The 25847-nt window shown below is 45.9% G+C and overlaps 1 protein-coding gene across 1 annotated transcript in view; it reads left to right on the top strand.

Annotated features, from left to right (window-relative positions):
• Positions 1-25847, top strand: part of SLC7A9 (solute carrier family 7 member 9) — a 715482-nt gene that overhangs the window by 143858 nt on the left and 545777 nt on the right. The window contains exon 2 of the mRNA XM_085639452.1: positions 14284-14462. Within this exon, the coding sequence (XP_085495578.1) occupies positions 14361-14462 (102 nt within the window). The 5' untranslated portion in view covers positions 14284-14360. The remainder of the gene's footprint in view (positions 1-14283; positions 14463-25847) is intronic.

The raw sequence follows: 25847 nt of genomic DNA, 5'->3' as shown, positions 1-25847 counted from the left end.
ATCGCTGTCCACGTTCGAGTAGGATTTTGGACATGTCACCATCACTCTTCACCTTCTCGATAATTGTCCACCCCAAGTCTGTGTCCGTGTGTTTTTTCTCTATATAGTGAGCGGTGAGTTTAGTTGATGTAATAGCCCTTCTGATTGTGCTTCTATGCTCACTAATACGCACCTTAACTTTTCTCCCTGTCATCCCCACATACATGAGTTGGCAGGGGCATTTAATGAGGTAAATCACCTTATCGGTGTTAGTTTGTGTGCGAACGTTGTTCCTAAGCATACTGCATGCCTAGGTCTATTTCTTTTGTGTGATCAGTGAAAGGGCGAACCACACAGGAGCCACATGGGTAGTGGCCAGTGACCCCTGGCAGGTTCCATAGTGTCAATTGGTGTGTAGTTTTTATTTTAGTCTTCCTGAAATCAGTGTGTATAAGGGAGTCCTTAAGACTCCGGTTTCGTTTGAAAGAGAACATTGGTTTCTCAAATTTCAATTTATTTGAGGTCAAGACTGTCCACTTTTTGTTGATGATTTTCTTAATTTCATTAGATGATGCATTAAAAGTTGTTACACATATAAGTGTGTCCTGTTCCTCTTTCTGATGTGTTTCCAGTAGGGCCTCTCTAGGTGTCTTGTGGGACCGTTTCTTAGCTTTATCAATAATCCTCTTGGGATAAGATCTTTCTTCCAATTTCTTTCCCAGATTTTCTGCTTCCACTTTGTATTCTTTGAGGTCCGCACAATTTCTTCGGATTCGTAAGAATTGTCCACCGGGAGGTTCTCCCTTAGAGCACGGGGGTGAGCACTATTAAAATGTAATAAGCTGTTTTTGTCTGTTGGTTTAGGAAAAAGGGAACTGGTAACCCCTCCGTTCTTTGCACTAAGTTTAACATCCAGAAATCACACCTGTTCCTGGTTAAATGTCATAGTGAACTTCAGGTGTGGGTTGAGTTGGTTTATCCACATATGAAAGTTGGTCAAAGTGGCTGTGTCACCCTCCCAAATCACCCGGATGTCATCTATGTAGCGCCACCAACCCTTGATGTTGTCAGTATAAGGATTCGTGGTCCAAACATGTTCTTCTTCTAGTTGCCCCACATACAAACACGCTATGCTCGGCGCGAATGTGCTGCCCATCGATGTACTGTGGACCTGTAGGTACAATTGATCCTCGAACCTGAAGAAGTTCTCTTTTAACAAAACCGGAGTCTTAAGGACTCCCATATACACACTGATTTCAGGAAGACTAAAATAAAAACTACACACCAATTGACACTATGGAACCTGCCAGGGGTCACTGGCCACTACCCATGTGGCTCCCGTGTGGTTTGCCCTTTCACTGAACACACAAAAGAAATAGACCTAGGTATGCAGTATACTTGTGAACAACGTTCGCACACAAACTGTAACACCGATAAGGTGATTTACCTCATTAAATGCCCCTGCCAACTCATGTATGTGGGGATGACAGGGAGAAAAGTTAAGGTGCGTATTAGTGAGCATAGAAGCACAATCAGAAGGGCTATTACATCAACTAAACTCACTGCTCACTATATCGAGAAAAAACACACGGACACAGACTTGTGGTGGACAATTATCGAGAAGGTGAAGGGTGATGGTGACATGTCCAAAATCCTACTTGAACGTGAACACCGATGGTTGTATAGACTCAAAACCCACATTGTTGGACTGAATGATTCGATACCGTGGAATCAACTCAATAAAAGGTAATTGACTGTATATCTACACCTCTTGATAGAGAGCTGGTGCCAGGGAGTACCTTTATTAATTCAGGGAATCGCGACCCTTAGAGTATCCCTTTCCCAACAACACATGTATCTATGGTAAATCAATAATGTAATATTTCCAAAACCACATGAACAAAGTGACCTATTTTTGTGTCACTACTGGGGCTATAAATATTTAACTGATAATTACAAATCTTAAGCACAACGCACTTCATTACAACCCCTCCCATAATGATCACCCCATCTTCCACGTCCCTGAAATCATGGTACGTCACAGGTACGATCAGATTCATCTGATACAGAGACTGGGATGCAACCATATACAAGTCAAGCCCCTTCACTATGAATACTGAGGCGAACATTGAAAAACATATAAATGTTCATTATGGCGAAATTCTCGTCATCAGCGTCTTGATAATGCAAAATCATTTAGTATTATTAGGTGTCTCCAACCCTACAGTCCCAATAAGTTGAGTATTCACGTATCCAATAGAACGATAATACAAAACGATATCTTACCTTATCTTACATTACACGACCAAAAAATGGGCAGGACACTATCAGCATTACTTTTATGAATCCACAGTGAAAACGGAGCGGTCCTAGTGTAGAACTACAATACCCATAATTCCTGCTAGAGTCACTGTGACGTCCATTACGCAACCCAGAAATGGGCGGGACACCATTCAATAGACAACGATACATTTACATGGGGAGATCGAGGTAACTCGGAACCCCAAGCAGTGGAACCGCCTCCAAGTAGGACGGGACGAGGGGCAAGACCCTTGATGGCGTGAGTAAACATGAAGCCGAGTCACGAATATAAGGTATGAGAAGAGAGCTGGCCCCCTCGGGGTCCAGCCTCCAGCACTGTTCTCAAGAATGTTATCTTCTGTTTTGTTTCCCCCATCACAACTGTGGGCCGACGGTTCGGGTGACTCGAAAATTCATCAATCTCTTAAACTTGTTGATTGTGCTCCTGTATACGCACAGTGTTTGACTACAGGGCTACCCCACAGAGCGTTGGTTTACCACTAGGAGTGGAAACCCCTTCCAAAACGGGGTAAGGATGAATGAGAGAGAGAGTGAGAGGTATATACACGACTGAGCATGAAGTGAGAGCATGCAAATACATTTTTACACTTCCGAGAGACAGGGCGATTTTTAAAGCTACAAGTTTGAACACGAGTGAATGACACAGGTGTTGTATCAATATCAACAACGCACACCTAAGAGTGGAAGGTGATAGGATGCGGCATAATGCCGCCACTACAATGGGCATAATACAAACACAAGCGTTTGATAGACAAAGTTTGTTTTCACTCGCCACCTCTGCGTGCGTGGTGGGAAAACCGTTCACCACAGGTCAGTGCACACGAACGCATGTAGATGTGAACAATCTGGAACTCTATATACAACGATGTGTGGTATCTTTTTCTTTTCTTTTTCTCTTCCTAGATGGAGTGATTACATGAGACTAATTTGTCTTAGAAAATTGACAAGGAGCGCTAGCTGCCCTTATAATAAGTAGAATAGGGAAATTCTCTGTACTACTCATACCAGGGGGCACACAACTCCGCCCTGAAGAAAGTCCAGCACCCTTTATGGGGCTTACATGGACTGAAACATGTTGGCTATAGGGTCTTAGGACCATAATATCCCTACTGACCCTTTCTTTGTATTTTATCATTACCCCCAGCAGATCCAAGAAAAAAGGGAAACTGGGATCTGTTGGTGGGCTTTTAATCTTTATCCCCCTGGCCAAAAACATCTTCCTAAGAGCTCCCTGAAAGACGGTTGAGCCCACCCTGACTTCTAGGCGTTGGGGTGTCCCGATGATGAAGCATGACACCACTAGGGTGTGTGAGGGAATATAAAATAAAAGGATTTGCCTCCTTTCCCACCTAGTAGTGGTGTTCCTGTAGTGGCTTCACATAGTGATCTCCACACTATCAGAATTTCAGGATTGTTCTAATAGATCCAACCACTCATTAGTGAGTCGGTAGTGTGGAGTACTTTTTGGTAAAGCAGTGTTAAAACACGGGAGGGTGCACTCCCCTCTTCAGTTCCTCTCAGCCCCCCCTTAAGTCTGGAAGCCTTTCCTGCTTACATTGTGCATTACCTTTAGAATTCCCATGATGTTTGGGAAAAAAGGACGCAAATTTGGCATGGATACCTTATATGGTCAAAAAGTTACAGGGGCTGAAGCGTGAACTACCCCAAAGAGCCAAAAAAAGGCTTCTCATTGGGGTGGCGGGGGCTAGTAGCGAAGGGGTTAAGCATTCTGACTGGATGAGCCAATTTCAGCGTTTGTTACCAGGTGCGAAGTTAGCTTTCTTTGTCTTTACATCAACCAATAGTGATACCGCAATTGTGTTATCAAATAGAGTATCTGAGTATCCCGCACAATGAAACTGAACTGTGAACATAGCTAGCAAGAACAACACAGTGGAAACTCTATTGCAAATTAAATAAATACTTTTGAGGGAAGTCATTTTTTGATTAAACTTTTTGGAGCAAACAGTTTTGGGGTGAGCTCTTCTGAAGCGGGTACTTTTGAAAATAGTTTGCCTGTCCAGTGCAGTGGCATACCTTTCTGTCATTTGTATCTTCAAGGAGGGTGAGATTGAGTGGGTTTGAGAGGGGTTGGGGCTGGGAGGGGTATTTCATTGAAATAAATAGAGAGTAACATTTTTATGCACGGTAGGCACATGTTCAGTGCAATGGCGTCCGCGCCTCATTCAGATAATCTTGAGGCAGGCATTTTAGCTGTTTTAAAGTTGGAAATCGGCCTAAAGAAAGTCATACCCACCAAATCACGGTGAATTGGACAGTTTCCTTTTACCAAGGAATGATGTAGGTAAGGCACGCGGTGGCTGGGTGGTGAATTAGCTTGCGGGCTTCTAGTTAAATAAAATGTGGGTGGATGTGGAATGTATGAGGGTATCACTGTCTTTTTCAGATATGAACTTTTTGAATGTTACCACCTCCCAAACTCTTTTGTTGCATAGCACCAAATTATGATGCAAGCACGTCCTTCGCAGAGTTTGACAGGTCTTTTCTGATGCCCATCAGAGATTCCAAATACCTACGCCTTTAAATATGTAAACATCAGGTACTACCAGGACCCAACAGGGCCTACCTAAACATTTACAATCACATTGATATAGAAAATTATGATACCCTTTGCCTGAACTCTGCTACAGTTGCAACCATACTTTGCTGAAGGCTAAAAGGCAGCCATAAATGTACTGCTTGTTGTGAACAAGTCATTTTCCAATTAAAGTGGACATCATAAATTTGCGAGCTGCAGTTTGTAGCACTTTATGGGATTAGCTGATTATGAGTAAAACTGTATTGGGCTAAAATGTTCTTTACTACATTCCTGCCAACTATATAAGATGTTAGTCATGAGTTTTTACCACCATCGGTCACAGGAAACTGATAAATCAAGTAAATAACTTGGTCAGAATCCTTTCACTATTAAGTAACTCCATTCGTTAGAAAGCGGAAACAGAACCTCTCGGTAAGTATTCGAGGAATGCGACACATAGCCACAGCATAGGGGGGAAAGAGTCATATGTCACGACATGAAACCTCCTGGAATGCATGCGGGATTAGCTCATTTGGCAAAAAGGAAGGAAAGCAGGAAAGAAACCGACTAGTGTTTTCGTGCCTCGCTCCATTAAAACTGTCCTAGCATCACCTCACTATCTGGGTCACCGCATACACAATGGTTCACTGGAGTGGTCAGGCGGGGTGAGGCGTGACTACAGAATGAGGTAAATCATTGAGGTCGCAAATTTCACAAAGGCTCAAAACTGCAAGCGAAACAAAAATAAGAGACAAAAAAGTCCAGCTTGTACAAAAACCATACTAATAACAAAAAGGCATGCAAGGAGCTTGTGCATCCCTGCTCACTCCTGAGGCAATACTCCAGGGGAGTGAATTCACGAGAAAAGGTGGGCCATGTAGCCACCCTTAGCCATTTGCAGGCTACTATTTTTAAAGGACAACCAGAAAAGCCAATCCAAAGCGTGGGGGGAGTCAGACCCCACAAAGTAAAGATAACAGATTGCCTACAGCGCAAGCGCTATTTAGGGTCCATTTAAAAACATGGGACACAGCTCCCTTTGCAAACTCATACACCTACTGCACCAATCAAATGGCTGTGTGCCGCTAAAGAAGAAATACTCCAGATGTTACGAGTGACAGTGACAAATGACACTGGCTGCAGAGTGAGCTCTACCAAATGTGAATGGCACTTATATGAACCAATGAGTCCGTGAGTGAGGCAGGCTGACCCAGAGAGACTCTGTTTTGTTGTACTGATGCTACAAGCTCAGTGGAAAACAAAAGCTGTTCCTAGTCAGACCTAAAAAGCGACCTGCATAATTTTCCTGAACTAAAGTAGACACAAATTGCAGCAGATCTTCTGGAGATGGGACTGTCGACTGCTGGCCTACATCCTAAAGCCAATCCGCCCACCTGTGAGCAGTAAACCCGGGTCAAGGCGCATGGGCATCGATATGAATGCGCATAATAGAGTGCAATACTCTTGGACGGAAACCTGCAGCTTCTCCTCTCACAGGTTTGCTGCTTACATTAAGAGCGAGCTCTGAAGGCATTCCCAGAAAGATATACATCTGAGAAGAGACCTGATAGCAATGTTAGTGTCCAACTCTGATGCAGCATCCAGGGTTGGATTAGGATTAAAATCGGCCTGGGCACGCTAAAAAAAAAAGTAGCCCACATTTGAATATTGCCTATCTGCAAAACACTGCTTCGGCAAAGTTTACAAACACCTGAAAACAAGTGAGGCCACTTCTGCTCCGTATGCACACATTAATTGGCCAGCCCAGCAAGAGAAAGGGTGCGACACCTCTGCCTGTTGATAAACGGGAGGTAATGGACGCCCATTTGCCTCCAGAAAGGCCACTCAGGGCCCCTGGCGACATCTGAACACACCAGACACAGCCCAAATCTGCCACCTAGGCTGCCAAAAAAGCATCTCATAGCTAGAACTTCGATACTGGCCCCATGGCCATTGCCCGAGTGCCCGCCTTACCAATCCAACCCTGGACGTATCTGTATCCTTGGCTCACCAATCTGAAGGTTCACACACGAAAGGGGCAAGAAAAGAGAATGTTAGCTACATGCAAGGTCTGAATAAATTCTGTAATGCATACATCAGATACAGGTTTGTAAAGTTAACATTAGCTATTCGTGAACGTAGAGTGAGGAAGATGTAGGTGGTAGTCGGTTTTAGCCCACTGCTTCTCATATGCTCTGTGCCTGGTGGGGTAATGCGAATTCCTGTAGTATTGGCACTGCCCCAGTACATATTCACCTGGAGCACATCTGGCATGTTCTTAAATATATGACAGTGCTATGTTTGCACTGCACTTAGTGTAACATTTAAATGATTTATGAGTGCCACTTTGAGTGACAACTGTGAAGAATGGTGTTCTGACCCCTTGGACCTCTGTGGAATTATTGCTTTTTGGGCCACCCATTTTTGAATCTCAGCTGTGAGCCTCACTAAATGTCACTCACTCACTGTAAGCTCAGGTAAAAGGGCTTGTGTGCTAACCACCAGTGCCCATCCTAAATCAAGGTCCGCAGCTGCACAGCTGGGGTATGAGGCCCTGGGCGGGTTGTACATAATCAAGTGTGCCTATGTTTGCGACTGAGCGAGTAAGACTATTGTGTAACTCAGCCTGGTATCTGCATACAGGCAGACTTCCACAGAGGAAACATTCCAATTTCTTTTGGAACATGCTGTAATTTTGTAGTACTTCACTGTAAGTCTTTGGTGCTTCATTGTAGTTAAACTATATAAAAAGCTGCATGATAACAATTTTGTATGGACTCAACCTACAGAGAAGTTTAATATGAGCTACCCTAGGTAAACAAAGGTCCCAAGTGTAAATATAATTTAGTCATATTTGTGATCTTCCATGTACTTTGAGGTTTGGTCATATTTTTCTGAGTCAGCCCTAACTGGGTTTGGGGTTTGACCTTGCCTGGTGGGCCAAGCTAATTACTTGGCTGGCAAACAGGTAGATCAAAATCTTCCCCACTTGATAAGCCGATAAGGAGGGGAATTAAACCTTTTCCTGTAGGAGGAAGAGGGTGGAGGCAGAACCAGATTAGGAAAATTGCATTAACACTTTGACAAGACCGGGCTGATGTTCCCTTTCTAATTAAATAATTCAGGAGCAACTAGAAACCTTTTCCCATTCTCTCCAGGAGGCCTCTTTGAAGTTTGCTTCCAGAAACGTAATGTTAATGTTAAGTGGCATTTGTATAGCGCATAATCATCAGCGGTCTCTTAGCACTTATGAGAGAATTGCAGAACCCGTACCAGCAGTTACTAATCAGCGCGCCTACCCGGTCAGAGCACATCTTGTCCCCAAGCCTGTGTGAACAAAAAAGTCTTTAGTTTTTTACTAAATGGAAGGAGAGAGGCTTCCCTACACAGACTTTCCGGCAACTTATTCCACAGTTGGGGGATCAGAACTGAGAAAGCTTGTCCGCCCATGGTGGCTTTGTCCAACCGTGGACAGGACAGCAGGCCTGCCTCGGACGAGCAAGCGGAGGTCACGTCCCAGCACGTATTTCCTTAGGCGGTCCTTGATGTAATCCAGTGCCCGCCCAAAGAGAGCTTTGTGTGCAATGTATAGGACTTTAAACATGTTCCTTCGCCTAATTGGGAGCCAGTGAAGCTGCTGCTGTAGTGGTGTGGCATGTGAACGTCTTGGTAGTTTAAAAATTAATCTCGCTGTGTCGTTCATTACTACTTGCAGCTTACCTAACAGCTTGTCAGGTAGCCCAATATATAATGCATTGCTGTCGTCCAATTGCGACACAATCAGTGCTGTCACCACAGTGCGCAGAGTTGAGAGTGATAGGAGGGGTACCATTTTCCTGAGTTGCCTCAAAAGGCCGAGACAGGTCCCTACCACGGTAGTCACTTGGTTTGACAGTGTAAGCTTAGCATCTAAGTTAATGCCCAAGCTCTTCACGACAGAAACCAGAGTGGGTGTAGTACCCAGCTCTTGTGGCCAAAACAGATAAGACCAGGGGTTGCCTCCTGTGGTGACAGCTAGTACCTCTGTTTTGTCAGGATTTACTTTAAGTGAGTTGGCGGTCATCCAGTTCACTGTATACCTAAGGATGTTCTGTACACAAGGTTGCGCTTGAATGGAACTGTCGATCCGAAGGATCAATTGAGTTTCATCCACGTAATTGAACACTCAACAGTCCACTTGTGCCAAGGCTGCAACCAGTGGATGGATATAGATGTTAAAAAGAAGTAGGGACTGCACAGAACCCTGCGGAACTCCGCAAGACAGTGCACCTTTACTGGACACACAGCCCCCTAGCTGAACACTTTGTGTTCGATGTTTCAAGAAGGAGGAAATCTATTGATATGCCACACCAAAGATTCCCAACTTCTGAATAGAGCCAGCAGTTGGACATGGTTCACTGTGTCAAACGCGGCTGTTAGGTCCAGCAGCATCACACAAAGTGTTTCTTCTTGTCGGCCGCAAGACTGAGGTCATCTAACACCGAGAGCATCGCCAGCTCTGTACTGTAGTGGGCCGTAAAACCCGCCTGCGGCACATAAAGCAACTGAAGATGCAACCATTTCACTTGAAGCTGTAGCTTTGAAAAGTCACAAGATGATGTAAACGAGGAATAGGACAGGGTGACTAAGATTGTGGCATCAATGAAGTATAACTAATTTTGAAACATTCTTAAACAAGTAATCATGTTCATTGTCAGTTCACCTGGGTTTAGCAAGAATACTAAGAGCTTACTGCAGTCCTGCATATTGCAATTGTGAGTATTTAAACCCGGTGGTGGTAAGAAAAGCTGGTAGGGGCCCACAATAGCAGATTGTACTCCACTGTACACTTACACCTAATGTCTCAGAAAAGATTTGCTATATAATTCAGCCCCAGTAGTGAAAGCAATGGCTGTGATCTCTGCACACTTCAGCGCACCAGAGGTGTAAGGAACTTGGGGTTGTCAATCGCAAAGTTAAATATTCTCGCCACATGGGCGGAGAGGGAGGTGAAACACTTGGATAATTGATTCTGGGCTGGAGTACTGCTGTTGTTTTTTTAACTACAAGCAGCCACTTTCTCCTATATGGGGCGCTGGTGGTGGCAATCAGACACTGCTGGCCGGGCAAGTTGGTGGAACCTAAAATGTATCTAGGCTGCAACTTGCTTTGTAAATACTCGGGGGGGGGGGGGGGGGAAATAGGCAAGAATTGGGCCTTTACTGGAGTATGAGGTCTGACTGGAAGACAAGAGCACTGCGCGCCTTAGGGAGGCCAAGAGGGGTCAAAGTTCCATGGAAGTAACAAGAGCTTGGGCTGGTCTCCTGGAAGAGCTTCAAGTGGGAGATTCTAAGTCAGATGGGAAGGAAGACCTGACTCCAAAACGGTCCCTAGGGGAATCATTGTCACACTTTGAAGATGCATGATGTTATGGAATGCTGACATAGGCACAGTGATAGCGGTGCAGAACTCTGTGAAGACTATTGGCCCCGGCGGAAGGTTTCATAGTGCACGCTGACAGTACAGTGGCTTAGACAGAACTAGTGCATGCTAGGTGCACTTAGGTACATCTAGTTAGGGTAGCATCATAGGTGTACGCATTGCTAATGTCATGTATTTTTATACTTGCCTATATTTGTTGTTTTAGCACTAGGGTAGGAATCTGCCATCCTTTTACTCTATTGGTACTTATAATCATGTATCATTAATATACTTTATATCTGTTTCTGTCTTATGGTTGTTTCAGCACACCTATTTTACACTAGAATGACCCTGGATCAATAAATGCTTATTGAAAACGTCTCCACTGTTTATTCTGTGTATCTCTGAGACAAAGTAGGCACAAGTGACTGAGTAAAAAGTACTTTACTGTTTCCACGATCCCTGATGGGACAGAGTTGTCATGTTCGAAAGTTGCCAATAAATATTCTTTCCTTGGCAAGAGGAGTTTTTCAGTGCCACTGTGAGCTAGCTGGTATACAGGCAAACAACCGGTGGGAGTGTCTGAAATCAGTCTGGACACCAATCCCACAGTCTATGTTGTCTAGGTAAAAGGTCACTACCAAGAACCGTTATGTAGTGTAATGGCAGGGGAAATATAGGTGAAAGGTTTGGTTACTACCTGAGCCTATATCGGGGTACCTACATGAAACATAACAGTCCCTCCACTTTTTGCCCCCATTTGAACTACTAGATGCTGGCTTTCGACTGCGCTGAAGCCTACTAACCAGTCTCCAGTGCCAGTGCTCTTTCCCTTAAAAATTAAATGCTCAACTGTAACCCAATTGGTAAGGACTTTAGCACCCCTGTTATTCCTTGGTAAACAGTACCCCTGGCACCCAGGTCGTGGGTACTAAAGAGGGTCCCTATAGGCTGCTGCATGTATAATTCCACCCAAAGGGACCCACACAAAAACTGCATGCAGACTGCCATTGCCGGATTCGTGAAAAGGCGCAAGCCCTTCTGAAAACACAACATTGCACACTTACTGTGTGCGAAGCCCAAGTACACTGCATGTCTTATATGTAAGTCACCTCTAGAGCAGAGCTTTGAGCTCTATGGTAGGAAGTGGTCATATGGGGGTGCAGTCACCCCAGAGGTTAGTAGCCCATTGGCTATTACCCTACACTCCCCTAAACACCCCTAAATTCAGTATTTAGGGATTTCACTGACACCAGGAACACAGATTCGTTTACCTGGGAACTGTAGAAGGACTAAAATGCAGACAGTGCAAAACTGTGGACCAGCTCCAAAATTGGCACCAAAACCTGCCTGGCTGCTGCTGTCCCAACAATGGCAAAGACCCGACTTGTCCAGAAGCTGGGCATTCTCCTAGAGTCTGCAAGGATTGTCCAGTGCTTCACTAACCTCGCAGCATCTCACTTAGGGTAGAGGAGTCACTCCCCTGCAGCTGCAGGCACCGACCGCACTTATCCAGTACTCCGTTTTTCTGACCACTGGGTTCATTAAGGGAACATCTCACCACGAGGAGGTCAATATGGTTCCATGAGGTCAGCCGCATCCCTCCAGCAAGTTTTGAGACACTAGACCCTCCAGGAGCCTCCCAGCACCAGTGCCCTGTGTACCGGAGGATTTGCTGCAACCAAGGTTTGTTTAGTGTCCAGCCCGGATGCCGCGGCGGCAAAACTGATCTGCTGACAAGAGACTTCACGATCAATGAGGCCTGCACCGAGAGGGGCCCTGCTTTCCTGTTTTCTTCCTCTCCCCAGGTCAACCAAGTAAAGTAAAAGTCTCCAATGCAAGCGACCTGCCGGACAAAACATCTCTGCACCCGAGCCACACAGCCCGAGTTCACGGAAACGGACAGTGTACCCTTGCCCCAGAGACCATCAAGAGCCAAACCCCCCTTTGGGCTCTACCAGACTTGACCCCAAGTTCCCCACCTGCAGCCTTTTTTCCACAGGTACCCTGCTATTTACCTTAATGCATAGCTACCAACGCAACCAGCACTTCTGTACTCGGACTCACCAGGGCAGGTAAAACCAAACTGCTGGTGGTTTCTTGGACTTTGGCCCCTAAGCACCTTAAGCCCCAAAGGCACCCTCCAGACACCCTTGAAATTATATGTATACAGTGTATGTTTCTCCCATAGGATAACATTACCGCGTTTGAGGTTCATACCTGAAAAACCATTTATATGAGCATTTTTCTGATTTGCTGTAAAAATCCTACCTCCAAAAGTGCTTACTTGATTTCGATGACATTAGTGTCTAAAATTATGAATAAATCTGTGTTTTTTTTCTAAATTGGTCTCAGATTTTCTTCTCGAGCATGTCTCTCATTTATTGGCTGTGTGTGTACAACAAATGCTTAACACCATCCTCTGATAAGCCTAAAGTGCTCAAAGACACTACCGCAAATAGAGCACTTGGGATTAATTTTATCCCTGTAAACCAATAAAGGTCATCTGTACTTTTTGCATGGTGTGCCTTTATATTAGCTCTACTGCATAAAAAGGCAGCTTCCTACATGCATCATCTAAATGATGTTTGAGACCAGGTACCTCAACCAAGTCTCTCCCCTCCACTGATGTATTAACTGCTGTAGGGCAATCCGCTAACTGATCTATTCTGCAGATGACTTATGCAGAGTGCCGTTGTGACTCTGGCCCTTTGGCAACCTTCTCGCAGTAACTCAAAGCTGAAACGGATCACTCTTCTGGGCTGCCTCCCCTTCTGCGGACTATATTAAGTGTGATAAGGCATCAACAGCAGTATGTCTGTCTGTCTTGGTAGTCACTGGCACCTCAGTCAGTTAGTGGCCCTCTTCAAACGATGAAGATGCTAAGGCTGGCTGCCTGCACATGAAAGGCAGAGGACACTGTTTATAGACAGAGACCTACAGCAATTCCCTTGTCACAGCGAAAAATCTAGCTCATCTGCTGAGAACACAATTCTAGAACACTGGGTACTGAACACAAAAAATCAACACAAGACCGGAGGCTCCCTGATGTTGTTGTCAAATGATAGCAAAAAGAATTTTCAAAAATAGAATTAAAAGCACGTTAATGGATTACTACAGTACCTCTGCACTGCCTTTGGGAAATACCAAGCTTGCATCACAGGGTTACTCTTAACTTTTAGAATATAGACCACCTGATGGAGGCTCCACAGACTAAATCCATCATGCAGGATCTGTTGAGGGGTTCACGGTCTACAATAGCACAGAGTGCCAGCGCGACAGCCCCCGCCCCCACAATCTTCCATGGGGTTGCTAACATGCTAATGGGGAGATGAGAATGGCCCTCTGGGAATATGCAGGAAGAGGATCACCACTATATTCTGTATTTGAGAAACTGCCAAACTACCAGAAGCTCAAAGAAGTGACATTTGTCAGTTTTGCAGCAAAGTCACCATCTGGGTTTTCCACTCAGGTTGGCTAGCATGGACCCACAACTCCAAACAGATAATGAAGGGTTTCGCAAAGTACCAAGAGGCAAATTGTCAAGTTGGCCCGATGGTTTGCTTCTTAGGCCATGGGAAAAACCTTGAATCTGGACTTAAATATGAATCCGGACTTAAACCAGGTTTATTCGACTTTGATCTGCACAGTTTGTGAAACAGGAGGAAAGGGGAGTACAAATACAATGGGGGGTGTAAATACTCATGTAATCATGTACCACTTTTTACAACAAAGGCTTAAAAGTGAATAAAAATGCTTGGAAGAGGGTAGCAACTGCAGGGCACCGCCATAAAACATATGTGCCGAGGACAACAGAACCAGATACCTTAAGACGGCACCAGACAGACACTCCGCTTAATCACAGTGTAAGAGTGAAAACGGCTAGCAAAGTATACATACTTTTTGATGTTGTGTATAGGGAGATTTGAGATCGTGTAATCCCTATGTGCTGTCAACACTTTTATAGCTACATGCAAAATAATATTCCAATTGTTATTAATGTATATTTCTAATACAATGTTTGTTTTCTCTTTTTGTGACAGACGACCGAAGGTCAAGACCAGCTTTCTGCATAGTTTGCTGTATGAGTGTATTTTGAGACCCAGCAGTAAAGACAACGATGGATGAATCAAAATTAAGAAAGAGAAAGGGAGATCATGGAAAAGGAGACGCAGTGTCTGTTCAAAGCAAAGAACCCAAAACTACCAACCTACAGAAAGAGGTAAAGCACGCTATTATGCACTGTCCAAGCATGTTCCAGGACTAAATGCACCTTGCACACTGCTTTTCATTTTCCTGCAAATGCAGATTATGCACAGCAAATTTAAATGTGTTCAACCTCAAATTCAGAGTTTTAGGCCTACGATGTTCTGCATACGATGCTCCAGGCTTATGAAGCATTTCAAAGGCCATTTCTGTCAGAAAAGCTGGTAGAGTTATTTCACAAAGTCCTTTTATATTGGTGATATTGTATCAGAAAACTCGGCGAACTTTAGAAACGAGTGCCGTTTTTATCTATATATCCATCGGCCTATCTATCTATCTATCCATACACACACACACATATAGATGTATTTATTTTATTTTCAATGGAAAAAAACAAAGGTGTAGGATTAGTTATAGGTAGGAAACCTTCATTTAATATTTCTATAGAAAAACAAGCGAAACTAAATAAACTTTAATTTTTTTAAATTTAAATATTTATCATGGAAATTGGCATTACAATATCTTCCAACAATGCATCATTTTGCATAGCAAAAAACTACAACATGCATAAGCAAGAGGTCGGGGTCATAGTTCAAGTGTCCTTTTGATACCAGCTTTCCTAACACGTTCTTGCAACAGAAGTAGACCACAAAATAGATATATATCATGCAACTTGCCTGACATTATCAACCCCACACAGAGCAACAGATAGTGGATCAGCCTACAAATACATTGTATATGACTATATGTTTGCTATGGGCCGCTGGACGTTTTGGTCTGTGGTGGGTCTCAGGGTATCAGAAGTGGGTGTACCCTCACACTGCAACCATTCGGCAAATGAAGCCCAAATGTCTTTGGGTCTGGAGGCCTGGGACATGAGTTCCCGGTAAGTGGATAGTTGTTCCTAGCAGTATATGATACTCTTGATTTAAGAGTCCATGGTCGGACTAGCACGTCCTCCCCAGTGTAAGGCTATTTCACGTTTGGCTAGTTGTAGCAACATCGCTGTTAGGCAACGTACACCCGATGGGATCTCCGTTACATATCCCAGTAGACCTATCAGTGGCATGCGGCAAATGTCCGCCTCAGTAATGGAGTGTATGGGCGGGAACACCTTATCACAGTAATCTAATAGTCGTGGACAGTTCCAGGCGAGATGAACATAGCGTCCGGCGCTCTACATTTCCAGCATTGGCTATCTGGTCTTAGACCCATTTTGTGCAATTGCGTGGGTGTCCTATACAGCTGGTTTAAGAACTTAAAGTGCCGCAATCATAGACAGTAGTTGGGAGAAAAAGATTCCAGTTGGTCACAACAGTACTGCCACTGCGCCTCTGTTAGTTGGGTCCCTATCTCAGAGTTCCATATGTCTATTGTGCGCGGTTTAATCACTGGGTGTTAGCGCTGCATGTAGGCATAGAGTCGAGTAATTGGCTTGCACAGTGAAGCATTGTTTAATAAATGTACCAGAGGCGCAATTGTTGGCGGTGGGACTGGGAAAGTGCTATGTTGCTTTCTGCAGATAGCTCTCAAGAGGTGGTACAGCATGATGTCCAGCAGGCTTGGAGGCACACCCTCAATTGCCTGTGGGGGGGCAATAAAATCCTCTTCTGTGTATAGGTCTGCCATCGTGGCGAGCCCCAATTTCCCTGCTCTGCTTGAGGTGCCCTTGTCCTGCAGCATTGAGAAACAAGGGTTCAAGGGCAGTGGAATAGCAGGGGCAAATAAACCTGAATGCATTGCTCTTTTTCCTCAGTCCATTCCAAGCCCACCATACCATCTCAGCTGTATCTATTGCTTTTTTGGGGGGTCTATAGTTTTGACATAGGGCTGTACAGAGTGGGAGGGGAGCAACAATGTCTGCTTAGATGGCCACATGCGGTTGAAACGGGACTGGGTATAGCCAATAATGTACAAATTGGGTCTGGGGCAGTAAGCATAAAGTTTCAAATTCGGTGCACCCAGCCCTCCTTGTTTTAGCGGTAACGTCAGGCTCTCCCAAGATATTCTGGGTTGTTTGCCTGCCCAGACTAGAGTAATCATAGAGAAACGGAGTCTTTTAAAGAAGGTTCGGTGAGGGGTATCGGCAAGTTGACAAATAAATAAGCAGGTTGAGCAGAACTATCATTTTCGCTATTGCAATCCGTCGTGCTAATGAGATAGGTAGTCTGGTCCAAAGTGGTATTTTCTCCTCAATCCACGCCATAGCCCGGCCATAATTTGTGTCTCAAATCTCCTACAGGTCCCTACTTATCCACACCCCAAGATATTTAACTGGACCATCTGCTCATTTTAGTGGGAAAGCGGGTGTAAATGCCTGAGTGCACTCAGTGATTGGCAGTATTATGGACTTGTACCAGTTCACGTGGATCCCAGAATGGGGCCCGAATGTCAGCAGGTCATGCTTCATGGGATTGAGATTATCCAGTGGATTTAGTTTATAAAGCGTAATATCATCCGCATATAAGGATACCACTAGGCCTCTGGACTTAAATCCAGGCCCCCTTTGCGCATGATGCTGCTGCAGCCTAGCACCCAGTGGTTCAGTGGCTATGGCAAACAGCAGGAGTGACAACAGGCACCCCAGTCGCGTGCCCCCAAGATATTGCTATTGGCCTGGAAACCAACCCATTAACTCTAATTCGCGCTGTCAGGTTAGTGTAAAGTATCTGTATTTGTATTATGAATTGTGCGCTAAAACCGATGCGAGCCAGGAGTGCAAATGCCCTACGGCCTTTCTAAAGTGACAAACGCCTTAGTGATGTCCAGTAGCACCACTATAGCAGACTCTTGAGGATGCAGGTAATGTAGTAGTGCGCAGATAGTACGGAGGCTGTGAGATGTGGATCTGCCTGGTATGAAACCCAACTGATCTGGGCGCACAATTGCAGGCAGGAGCGGCTGCAGATGTGAGGCCAACATTTTAGCGTATATTATATTATCGACATTAATTAGTGACAGGGGCGATACGAGTCACATACGTTTGCTGGTTTGCCCTGTTTAGGGATTGTGATGATTTAGGTCTTTCGCATGGATGGGGGGAGAGTGCCTGTTTCTAATGTCTCCTCATACACTTTGAGCAGGTGTGGCGCTAATAGTGATGAATATGTTTTGCACAAAGAGTTTGTGAGATCATCAGAGCCCAGGGCCTTGGATTATTTGGAGAATGTCTTCTACTGTAAATGGAACGTCTAGGTACTCTCAACACTCCTTGTCTAGCCAGATCAAATCTATTGTGTCCCAGTAGGTCTTCAGTGCATTTACATCTTGTGGGGGTTGGGAAGTGTATAGTTCCTCATAGAACTGTGTGACGATTTCTGGAATATCAACAGGATAATGTGTTGGATTAGAATCTTTGTCTAAAAGCTCCACTATATAGGCAGACGAGTGAGGTTCCCTCATTATGGCAGCAAGGGCTTTCCTGGGTCTGTCCCCCTCACCGTATTTGCGTGCCTGTGTGTACTTTTGCAGAAACCTCACCTCCCTCTCTGCTTCTTCATTGTAGGATGTGATCTTCTCCCTAATTTGAGCTAATATATCAGGGTGGCTAGACTGGTAGTATATATTCTCATGGTCTTTAATCTCGGTTTAATGGTTCTGAGCATGTGTCTAATGGATTTGAGGAATCCCAATTGTTTAGCAATACATGCCCCTCCTATTACTGCTTTGAATGATTCCCACACTATTGCTGGGGATCACACCGACTGTTCATTCAGCCAAAGTATGATACTATCTCTTACCTGATTTCTTTGCGGAATACTGTATCGAGTAGTGCCTCCGAGGGGGACGCCATGTGAATGGCCATGGGATTGTATAGGGGAGTGTTAGTTTAAGTAACACTGGGGCATGGTCAGATAGGGAGTGCGGCAGGTGTTGAATGTCAACTGTCTAGGAGGAAGCGTCTCTGGTCAGCAGCGAGTAGTCTAATCTGGTCCATGCTTTATGATGCATCGTGAGGCATGTGCCTTCAAGTGAGTCCGGGTGTTTTAGCCTCCAAGCGCCCACTGAGTAGTCGTTCCCCATGATAGACTTTAGTTGAGTCCTGGCCTTGGGGTGTAAGCTGCGGGCCACGACCATGCGGTCTTTCGGGTCATCTAGGACTAGGTTATAGTCCTCCCCCCCTCCCCCCCCCCATATTACCGTCTCACCTCCAATTTTGATCACTGCCGACCATACCTTGCAGTAGAACTCCGGGTCATCAGTGTTTTGGCCGTACGCTGTCACCAATGTGATTTTCTGTCTTCTAATGTGCCCTGCTATGATTACGTATCTGCCAACAGCGTCTGAATGGGTGGATGTGGTTACTAACTTCTTATGAATGAGTATCGCTACAACCCTTGAGTAATTTGAGGAAGTTGCTGTACATATGTGTTCCCTTCGCTTTGACTGTAGTGTATTGAGTGTGGCAGACGTGAGGTGCGTCTCCTGTAGAAAACACACATCTATGTTGTGCCTGGATAAGTAAGATTGCACTAAGCATGTTTTTCTGTGGTTGTTTAGCCCAAGAATATTCCAAGTGAGGAATGATATTGGTGTCATGTCCAGTCATGCGGTAATTGTTCCAATGTGGCTGTCTTATTTGTCTTGCTCAGGTGTTGTGGCCTAGTTTTAACAGATCTGTCATGTCCCGAGTGTATGTCAGGTCTGTTCGAGGTCTGTGCTGTGTATATAGCGATGATAGGCTCTACCCCAATGTAGCCGGTGTGTAAAATCTCATAGTCTCTCACCAACACAACTATACAAACTGTTCCACCCTCTCCATCCCACACCAACCCCCCAATCAGGTTGTGACTCCGCCCCCTCCCCCAATCTGCCAGAACCTTGGTACATTAACATCGGGAATTCACCTACGGGGGCAAGGTGATACCGGCGAACACCCTCACCAGGAACAGTGAGGTGGCCATTTAAGTAGGGGCTCTGTGGGTTCTTCCTCGGCCATCTTTCTGCAAGAAAATAGAATTGAGGAATAAAACATTCTTAATAGCTAAACAGGGTAGACAGAGTTAATGTCCATATCAGCTGGTCTGGGGTCTGCGACGTGCACAGCAGAAAAGTTCACCCGTAAGGGTTAATCATCGTCACTCAGAGTGCTTCTGCTCCTTCCTGCAGATGGTGATGAGTTTCCTCGTCTCAGGTGTATGTGATGTTTGACGAATTGCAGCGGGGACTTTGCGTCTGCAAAGGAATGTGACCTTCCTTCATGGGTTATGTGTAGCTTCGCTGGATAAAGGAGTGCGTAAGGCAGTTTAGCCTTTTGCAGCAGACGCTTCACTGGAAGGAACTCCCGTCACGCCGCCTGGACACCCGGGGTAAAATCAGGGAAGAAGACAAGCATGTTTCCTTGGTGTTGGATGTCGCCTTGTTCACAGGCCACCTGAAGAACCCTATCGCAGTCTCTGTAATTTAGGATCCGGGCTATTATGGGCCTGGGTGTGGCCCCGACCAGGGGGCTTGGGTCCCAGTGAGCGGTGAGCGTGTTCCACTATGAACACTAGAGACAGATCTGCGCCAAACAGGTCCATTAGCAGGGTTTCTACATAAGTTTCCATTGCCAGCATGGCAGTCGTTTCCGGCACCCCAGCGATGCACAAGTTATTGCGTCTGGAGCAAGCTTCAAGACCCTCGTTCTTAGCGCAAATAACAGAGAGGACCTTCTCCATTTGGAGAATTTGTTCCTTTGTGTCCACCTGAAATTCACGGGGCTTTTCTCCAGCGCATTCATGCAAGTTCGTGTATGTCTACTCTTCTTTTTTACTTGATCCAGGCGGGCAGTCCATGAGTCTAATTTCCCATTAATGGTTTTAAGGCTAGACTTCACATCCAGTGCAGAGATCCATGTCAGCTTGGTCAGTTACCTCTCCTGGTGCACTGTTTGCGACCTGTTGCGTTTCAGCTTCCATTTGCCTGGTCTGCCTTTTGTTTTCAAAGTTCAATTTAGCCTGCTTGGCATCTGTCTTCCTCATAGTGTGGCCATTAGTACACCCCCCGAACAGAGGGTGAAAGCTGTAGCTGCAAGCTACAATCAGTCTTTTGTGAGTGGCCCGCTGCGCCGTTAAGGGTGTCCAGAAGCATGGAAGTGCAGTCTCCAGTACCTTGGGCAACCGCCAGGAGTCAGCGCACCCCGTCCCTGCCGCAGTGAGCTATAGGCGTTCTGATCTGTTTCTCATAGCCGGGCACAGGGGAGGCCCTGCACGGCACAGGCCCAAGGGCGGCCTTTCATATACCGCGGCCTCACAGGCCATGTCTTCGGTGCAGCCATGCACATTTCAACCAGCCCCCTTCATGATCACAAAGGGGCCCAACAACTCGTCCGGTGTCGTAGCTTCAGAGGAGGGTGAGCAGGCTGCCTCCGCCTAACCCGCGGCCGCCCGCAGTCTTCCAGTCCCTGTCGATGCAGCAGCTGCCGCAGTGAAGCAAGGTGTTGTCCTAGCGGGAGGCAACAGCACAGCATCAGGGTCAATACCCAGAGAGAGAGTTGCTCAGAGGTGTCCACAGCTACAGTCACCTCTCCATAGACCAGGGCCTCCACACGCGGACTACACTCAGCAGGATGGGGCGGTAACGTGAGCTTCGCTCCCCGCACCACCCCACAGGCCCAGCCTTCCAGCTCCTTGGCCAGCCTCTCTAGGAAGGTCCCACAGCGCACCGCCACCTCCGCCTTCCGGCTCGCACAGGTCCGCTGGCCAGAGCTGGGGTCCCAAGCAGAAGCTACCAGGTCGCACTGCGGGGAGGTGGGAAGGGAGCTCTCACCTCCCAGTCCGTCGTCCGCTGCTTTCACTCCACTTTCACATTGGCCCCGCATAGTCTCCAGTCCTCGACAGTATCTCTGTTCACAGGATGATGTAGTCGACGGACTCGCCGCAGGCAGTCTTCAGCCACAGCAGGTTTGTGGACCTCGGACCGTGCTCCAAGGCCTAGCAGACTCAACGTTCCCACCCCCCCCCCCCCCCCCCCCCCAGTGCGCCAGCAGGTGTCACAGGTCCTGAAACCAGCTTTTTGAGTCCCCAATTACCGGAGCCAGCGTATCTTCCTCGGTATCAGCCATTTTTGCCGTGGATCACCCCAGGCCCACACCTCAGATTATTAAGGATTTACATGTGGGCCGGCAGAACCCTCTTAGTGAGCGCTCATCTTGCTGCTCGGCTAGGCCACGCCCACCAAAACCTTAGAAATTACTAAATTATAGTTATAACTTTATAGTTCTAAAAAAGTTACAATTTACACTCTGGCGTAAAATTACTATAACTTGCACACCTCTGTACAGAGTCTTGTCAACACGCTAGCCAGAGTAAATGAACTAAAACTCGGCCCTCTACCATGCACAGTCTTCACATAAATGAAGGAATTAACATCAACTAACGTCGGTGACAGTAACAAGTAGATGCAAGAATAATGAACTAAAATGGATTTACCAGCGCATCATAACGTTGAAAATATTCACTGACTTCATTCAAATAGACGTAAATTAAATCCACTTGGACATTTATTTTAAACGACAAGTCCGTGCCTGAGTGTTTCAAATATTACATGTCAATACTCTGACTATTTAAATGTTAAGCAAACAGCCACCCCCACATTAGCATATGATTAAGACTCAGATGTGGTGTCGAAACACATAATGCTTTACCATTTTGCCAGAATTAAAAGAACTTTCTCTAAGGATTGGCTGGAGGGCTTGTTTGTTTCACGCAACTGGAAGGTGTAGTTCATTATATATATATATATATATATATATATATATATATATATATATATATTATCCCTGCAATCCTGGCAGGAAAAGACAAGCCACTCCGGTTGTGCAGTTTGCTTCAAGTTTATGGGTTTATTTTCGGCAGCAAAAAACAACGCGTTTCGATCTATATATATATATATTTTCTATTATAAGTGTAAGAAAGTAGGATCTGCTTTCATGGTTACCCCCACTTTTTGCCTGGTGTCAGTATGTTTTTGACTTAGTTTGTTTGGAGCCTGACAATCAGGACCCCAACATCTGTGATCTCTCCACTAAATTGGTTCTGGCATGTACTTTGGTACCTCCAAAGTACATACATATGCAGCCTGAGTCAGTTGGTGCTTGCATCTCTCACGACAGATAGAAGTTTCCTTATATCTTAGGTCACTGCACCTGAAACCTATAAGTCACCTCACCTCTAAGGCAGGCTCTTCAGTCCTGAGGGCAGGATGCTTGGTTATAAGTGTGAGAGAGCCCCTGCATGAGCAGGACAACTCTACAAACCCCGGAGTTGATTCTCCAGGCTTTGTAACCGTGGCCAATCATTTTAAGGTATATAGTGGACATCAGTCATTACGAGATGTCTAACTATATAATGGCTGCACCGAACCTAGACATGTTTGATACCAAATATGTTGGAATCATACCCGAGAACTGATTCAGGTGCTGGAAGTATGGTCCCTTGTACTGGGGGGCTCCTTAGCTTAGGGGACACCCACCGTACGTCTGGTAACAGCCTTTCAGGGTCTGCCAGCAAGCTAGTGTTGCTGCTGACCACAGACACGATTCTGCCCTCCTGCTGCTGAGCTGACCTTAAGCAGGGGAAGGTAGAACAATGGGGTTTCTGTCACAGGGAGGTGTGACCACCAAGCATACAGAACTTTGTTTATTGGGCTAGGGTAGGGGTGCTTGCCAGAACCAACAGACTGCTTGAAGGGCACATTTGGTGCCCTTTTTGCATACTCCTGTTTGAGCAAGTTCAGAACTCCTTGGTTCCCGCTCTGGCGCGAGCCTGGCAAAGGACAGGGGAGTTCCTCCCCTCTGTCCAGCCCCTCCTCTGGGAGGGACCCCTGAGTTGTTCCAACACTTTCTCTAAGGTACTTAAGGGCTCCCCTGTGGGTGAGTCCCTAGATTCGTCATGGAATATGACTCACCTCTGAAACCAAGACCATATTCAACCGTCTGGACACTTGGACTTCGTTGGACTTTGACTGGAGCTGAGGCTGCATCAAGGAAGACTCCTGCTGCTCCTGGTCTCACTCTTCTTCAATTCTTCTGCATTGTCTGTGTCTGGGCATTATCCAGATTCTCCAGAAGGCCTGTGGGCATCAATGACGTCCCAAGAAATCTCTCTTGGAGTGAAGGAGTCACTACCCTGCATCTGCGGCACTGCAACAAAGCTGACCGGTCTGCTGCTCCTGTCGTCCTACAGACTTCTCAAGGCCCAGCAACACATGTGGTTGTTCTGTAGCTCCCTAGAGGACTGACCCGTCTTCTCAGCCGTTTTGAGGACAGTATCCCTCGTCGGAGCCGCTGGGATCAAACGCCTGTGCACTGCGTCAACTTCCATTGCCAAGGCTTGTTGGCTCTGCATTCCAGAGGTCTTCAGTATGCAAAAAGCTCCAGCATCCAGCACCTTATCCCTTGAAGATCAGCATCCTTACTGCATCCTCTGCACCGTGGGCCTCCATCTTGGGTGAGTTGCCTGAGGTCTTATTGCGACTCCTGTGCCTCCTGCCTGTGGGTCCTCTCGAGGGTCTTCCTTTGCTTCAGTGGGCTCCCCTGCTTGCTCGGGGCCTGCTCTCCTGCACTTGGTGAGTCCCTTGACCCTTACTGGTCCCACGTTAGCATATTTTTGCTTTCCACTCCAGTTGCGGCTACCAAGGTTTGTTGGTGATCCCGCCTGACACCAAACACCTAGACACCGACATGTGATATGGTACAGCTTGTGTATGGCTCCAGGTCTTCCTCAGCGTCGCCTGATCCTCACAGCTGCAGCAACAAAATCACTGTCTTCATACCTGAAGTTCTAGACATCTGTGGGCATTGTGCTACCGTCCCTCATGGTCACCCCTGGGTGGCATAGACTCTGTCCGCTCTGTTTGCAGGTTAAACACTTCAAGAATCCACCCTTGGATTCCACCGGACTCATTCATAGGCTTCTCCAAAGGCATCATCTTCGAAGTCTCCCACTGTCGTCTACGGCAGGTTCTGATGTCACTTCACCGCTATGCACCCGGCTTTCCCGGTGCAGGTAACCTGGTTCCTGAGACATCCACGGGTGGGGTTGCTCTCCAACCTTCTGTCTTACAAAGAGTTTCCTCTGGGTCCTCCGGGAAAGGTCCTTCTTCTTTAAAACTGCTGGTGTGATTTCTCAATTGACTTCCATTGGGTGCGTGGCTGTGTTTCCACTCTCCACACTGCCTCCATGGGGTTCCTGGGTATTTACCTTGGGTGGCTCCTTGTGTCCCCAATGCCTCTGAGTCTTTTGGTCCAAGTCCCATTCTCCTTTGCAGTACGCATTCCACTTTCATAGTATACGGTTTAGTCTCCCCCGGTAGACCAGTGTATATTCGTGCTACTTACCTGAATATTTTGAAGTAGACTTGTGTGTATTGTTAATATCTCCGGGTAGGGGATATACCAGAGTGTTAGTGATTGTGCTGTGTAATAACTAGACTTATTTTTATAAAACACTATGTGGTCCTTTTTCATCTAATCTACACTGTCGATTAAATGTGATAAAACAAGCTGCTTTACACACCTCCACAGCTACCACTTTGACAGCTTTCTATTGTTGTCAAAGACCACTAAAATCAACATAAGAGTTGCTTGGATTAGTGCAAGGTGCACCACTTAAATAAGCATGCACCATATGCTAAGCCAGCCTCCTACAATAAGGATACTGCCAGTCACTAATGAGCTCCATGACCACAAAGCAACAAGGTCAGTGTTCCTTTATAAGATCACAGAACTCTGTGGTGACTTTCAACGTCCTTTGAATGCACAGAAAAGAGCAGTTTATTTCTCATAGTAATGATGCCACCATTACCCCTCCCTGCAAGGCCTAAACCCTTGATCATCTGCTCATTCATATGAAAGGGATAGTATGATTTCTACTGTAAATACACATTCTGCTTTAAATGTCTCCTGTCAGTACATGTCTGTTGGTTTTTAGGGACACATGGTTCAAAAGGGCTGTAAAGCTAGATCTCTATTTAGATGTTTAAACAGCAGCTGCAATTATTCTCTGCCTAATTCTTTTCATACTGTTAGCTTTCAACAGGCCTTGTGATAGAAAGCATTGAATTAACTTACTGAAGTAGATTAGCTATGTATTTTTCTTATTACATGTGCCATCATGTCACAACCAGACAGGAATAGGAAATTCAGAGACATATTTTTGTGCATATATGGCAGACTTCCATGTATTATCTATCCTAACACAATAGCTCATCTGCGCTGGCTGGAAATTGAAAATCAGCCTCATGGCGATCAATTTTCCAACAATCTATTCACGCTCTGAAACTAGCATGAGCCTGGAACACGCCAATGGATTATGCTGCCTTTAAGCGAGCCACCAACAAAGCCGCCAAGCTCTTTTCACGACCTTTAGACAAGGCAGAGCTTGCCCATAAACGTCATGCGTGCGCAGTTCTGCAATCA

This window comes from Triturus cristatus, chromosome 12 (genome assembly GCF_964204655.1).
Source record: "Triturus cristatus chromosome 12, aTriCri1.1, whole genome shotgun sequence".
Taxonomy (NCBI): domain Eukaryota; kingdom Metazoa; phylum Chordata; class Amphibia; order Caudata; family Salamandridae; genus Triturus; species Triturus cristatus.
The sequence above is the reverse complement of the archived record's forward strand: the minus strand, read 5'-3'. Positions and strand labels throughout refer to the sequence as shown.